The sequence below is a fragment of the Condylura cristata genome, unplaced genomic scaffold (genome assembly GCF_000260355.1).
Source record: "Condylura cristata isolate star-nosed mole 26May11 unplaced genomic scaffold, ConCri1.0 scaffold00042, whole genome shotgun sequence".
Lineage (NCBI taxonomy): Eukaryota > Metazoa > Chordata > Mammalia > Eulipotyphla > Talpidae > Condylura > Condylura cristata.
Window position 1 is genome coordinate 5652155 of NW_004567143.1, and position 1780 is coordinate 5653934.

Below are 1780 nucleotides of genomic sequence, written 5' to 3' on the forward strand. Positions count from 1 at the left end.
CAGTTTGGTTTTCTGCCTTTTTCTTTCTCATTTCAAGATAAAAACTCAGGTGTACTGACTTTATGTCTCTTCTTCCTTGAGGCGCTGTTTCAGGGTGTCCCCTCAGTTTTGATATATTTTATCTCCATTTCTATTCAGTTCAGATACTCAGCACTTTGCTTCTGTATTTCCACACCCGGGCTCCCGAGCCGGCCGGTCAGCGGGTCACTGAGCCCAGCCAGGACTGCACGTGTGGCTGTGAGAGCCTCCCGCTCCGGCCGGCTCGGCCTCGCAGCTTGGGAAAGGTGTCGCCAAGCGCCTGTCGCCCTGCCGCCGCCAGGGTCTGTGTCCTCTTGGAGCTGCCCGGCCCCTGGCTGCCTGCCGCTATTCCCCCGGGCCAGCACTCCGGCACCCCGCTCAGACGCCCACCCTGGAGGCCGCTGTGCACCGGGCCCTTGGGGCTAGGCCTGCACTGCCCCATCCGGGCAGCTGTGGCCCCATTTCTAGCGTCACTCAGGTTTGCACAGCCTGAGATGCGTCGGCTGTAGGTGTGTGCGGCCTCGGCGCCCCGGGCCGCCCCCAGGCCCGGCTACCCCGAGGGCCCCTCAGGTGTGTGCGGCCTCGGCGCCCCGGGCCGCCCCCTCCCCTGCAGGGCTCCCGAGCTCCTGCGCGGCGGTCTTGTTCCAGCCTCACCTCTCCCCCCTGTTCTGCCACACTGGTGGCGAGAAGCGGTTTCAGGGGGAAAGAGAGGCAGGGCCGGCGGCCTCCTGTGCACGTCTGCACATCTCGGGGCCCCGCAGGGCCGCACGCCCTCCGGAGTCTGCCGTGAGCGGCCAGCCGGGGGAGCAGCCGCAGCACGGGCGCCCAGGAGCCCTGCTCGGCCTCCTTTCTGGTAGGGCGGCTTCAGCCGGCCGGCGAGGTCCACGGCCCCACCATCCACATGTTCTTTCCGGGCCCTGGGCTCTTCGGTCAGGCTCTGTCCCCCGTGGGAAGGGCAGCTGACGGCCCTCGCAGGGGCATCCCACGGCCGGAGGGCCAGTGACTGGCCGCGGCGGCTCCGCTCTGCCCTCCTCAGGCTCCTCGGTGATGGGGGGCCCTGGACTCCGCCGGGGCCAGCCAGGGGCCCCCATTTGCGCTCTCGTGTGCGTGGGGAGAAGGTGCGGGCAGCGGGGTGCAGCCGCAGCCCCGGGCGCTCATGCCCAGCGCGGCCCTGGCGTCTGAGTGGCGTCCGAGCGCCGTCGTGCGGGAAGACCCCTTCGGCGAGGGCCGCGTCTGACCGGCTGTCCCTTGGCTTCAGCAGGGAGGGGAGAGCGACGGCTCCTTTCACCCGGAGACCCAGCCCCAGCGACTGCCGCCGCCCCCCGAAGTGAGACAGCAGCCGGCCCGCAAGGTGACGCTGACCAAGGGGGCCCTGCAGCAGCCCCAGCCCCCTCCAGGGGGCCCCCTCACGCACGCCGGCGGCCCTCCGGGCATCAGGAGTGTCCAGGGAGTCCACCCGGCCAAGAAGGTACTGCGGGCCGCCCCCGCCGGAGCTGGCTCCGCCCCGCCCTCCCGTCTTCCCGGTCTCCTCTGGGCACAGTCTGCGTGTCGGTGCCCTCAGGCGCTGGGGCGCCCTGCCCCAGCCTCTGGCCAGGGGCCTGCGGCCTCCGCCACTGCGGCTTGCAGGCGGCCGGCTTTGAGGCCTCCGAGGGCCCTGGCCTCTGAAGGGCTGTAGTCCTGCTGCGTGTGGCCCCCTGACTCACGCCAGGCCCCAGCGGCGCCTCGCTGGCCGGGGACAGCGCCACACCAGCCTGTCTCCAGG

General features: G+C 70.4%; 1 protein-coding gene across 1 annotated transcript in view; it reads left to right on the plus strand.

Annotated features, from left to right (window-relative positions):
* The window catches only part of RBM33 (RNA binding motif protein 33), a 44214-nt gene extending 42531 nt beyond the window's left edge, over positions 1 to 1683 (plus strand). The window contains exons 11-13 of the mRNA XM_012733874.1: positions 1055 to 1136; positions 1280 to 1486; positions 1645 to 1683. Of these exons, the coding sequence (XP_012589328.1) occupies positions 1055 to 1136; positions 1280 to 1486; positions 1645 to 1683 (328 nt within the window). The remainder of the gene's footprint in view (positions 1 to 1054; positions 1137 to 1279; positions 1487 to 1644) is intronic.
* Positions 1684 to 1780: the final 97 nt, after the last annotated feature.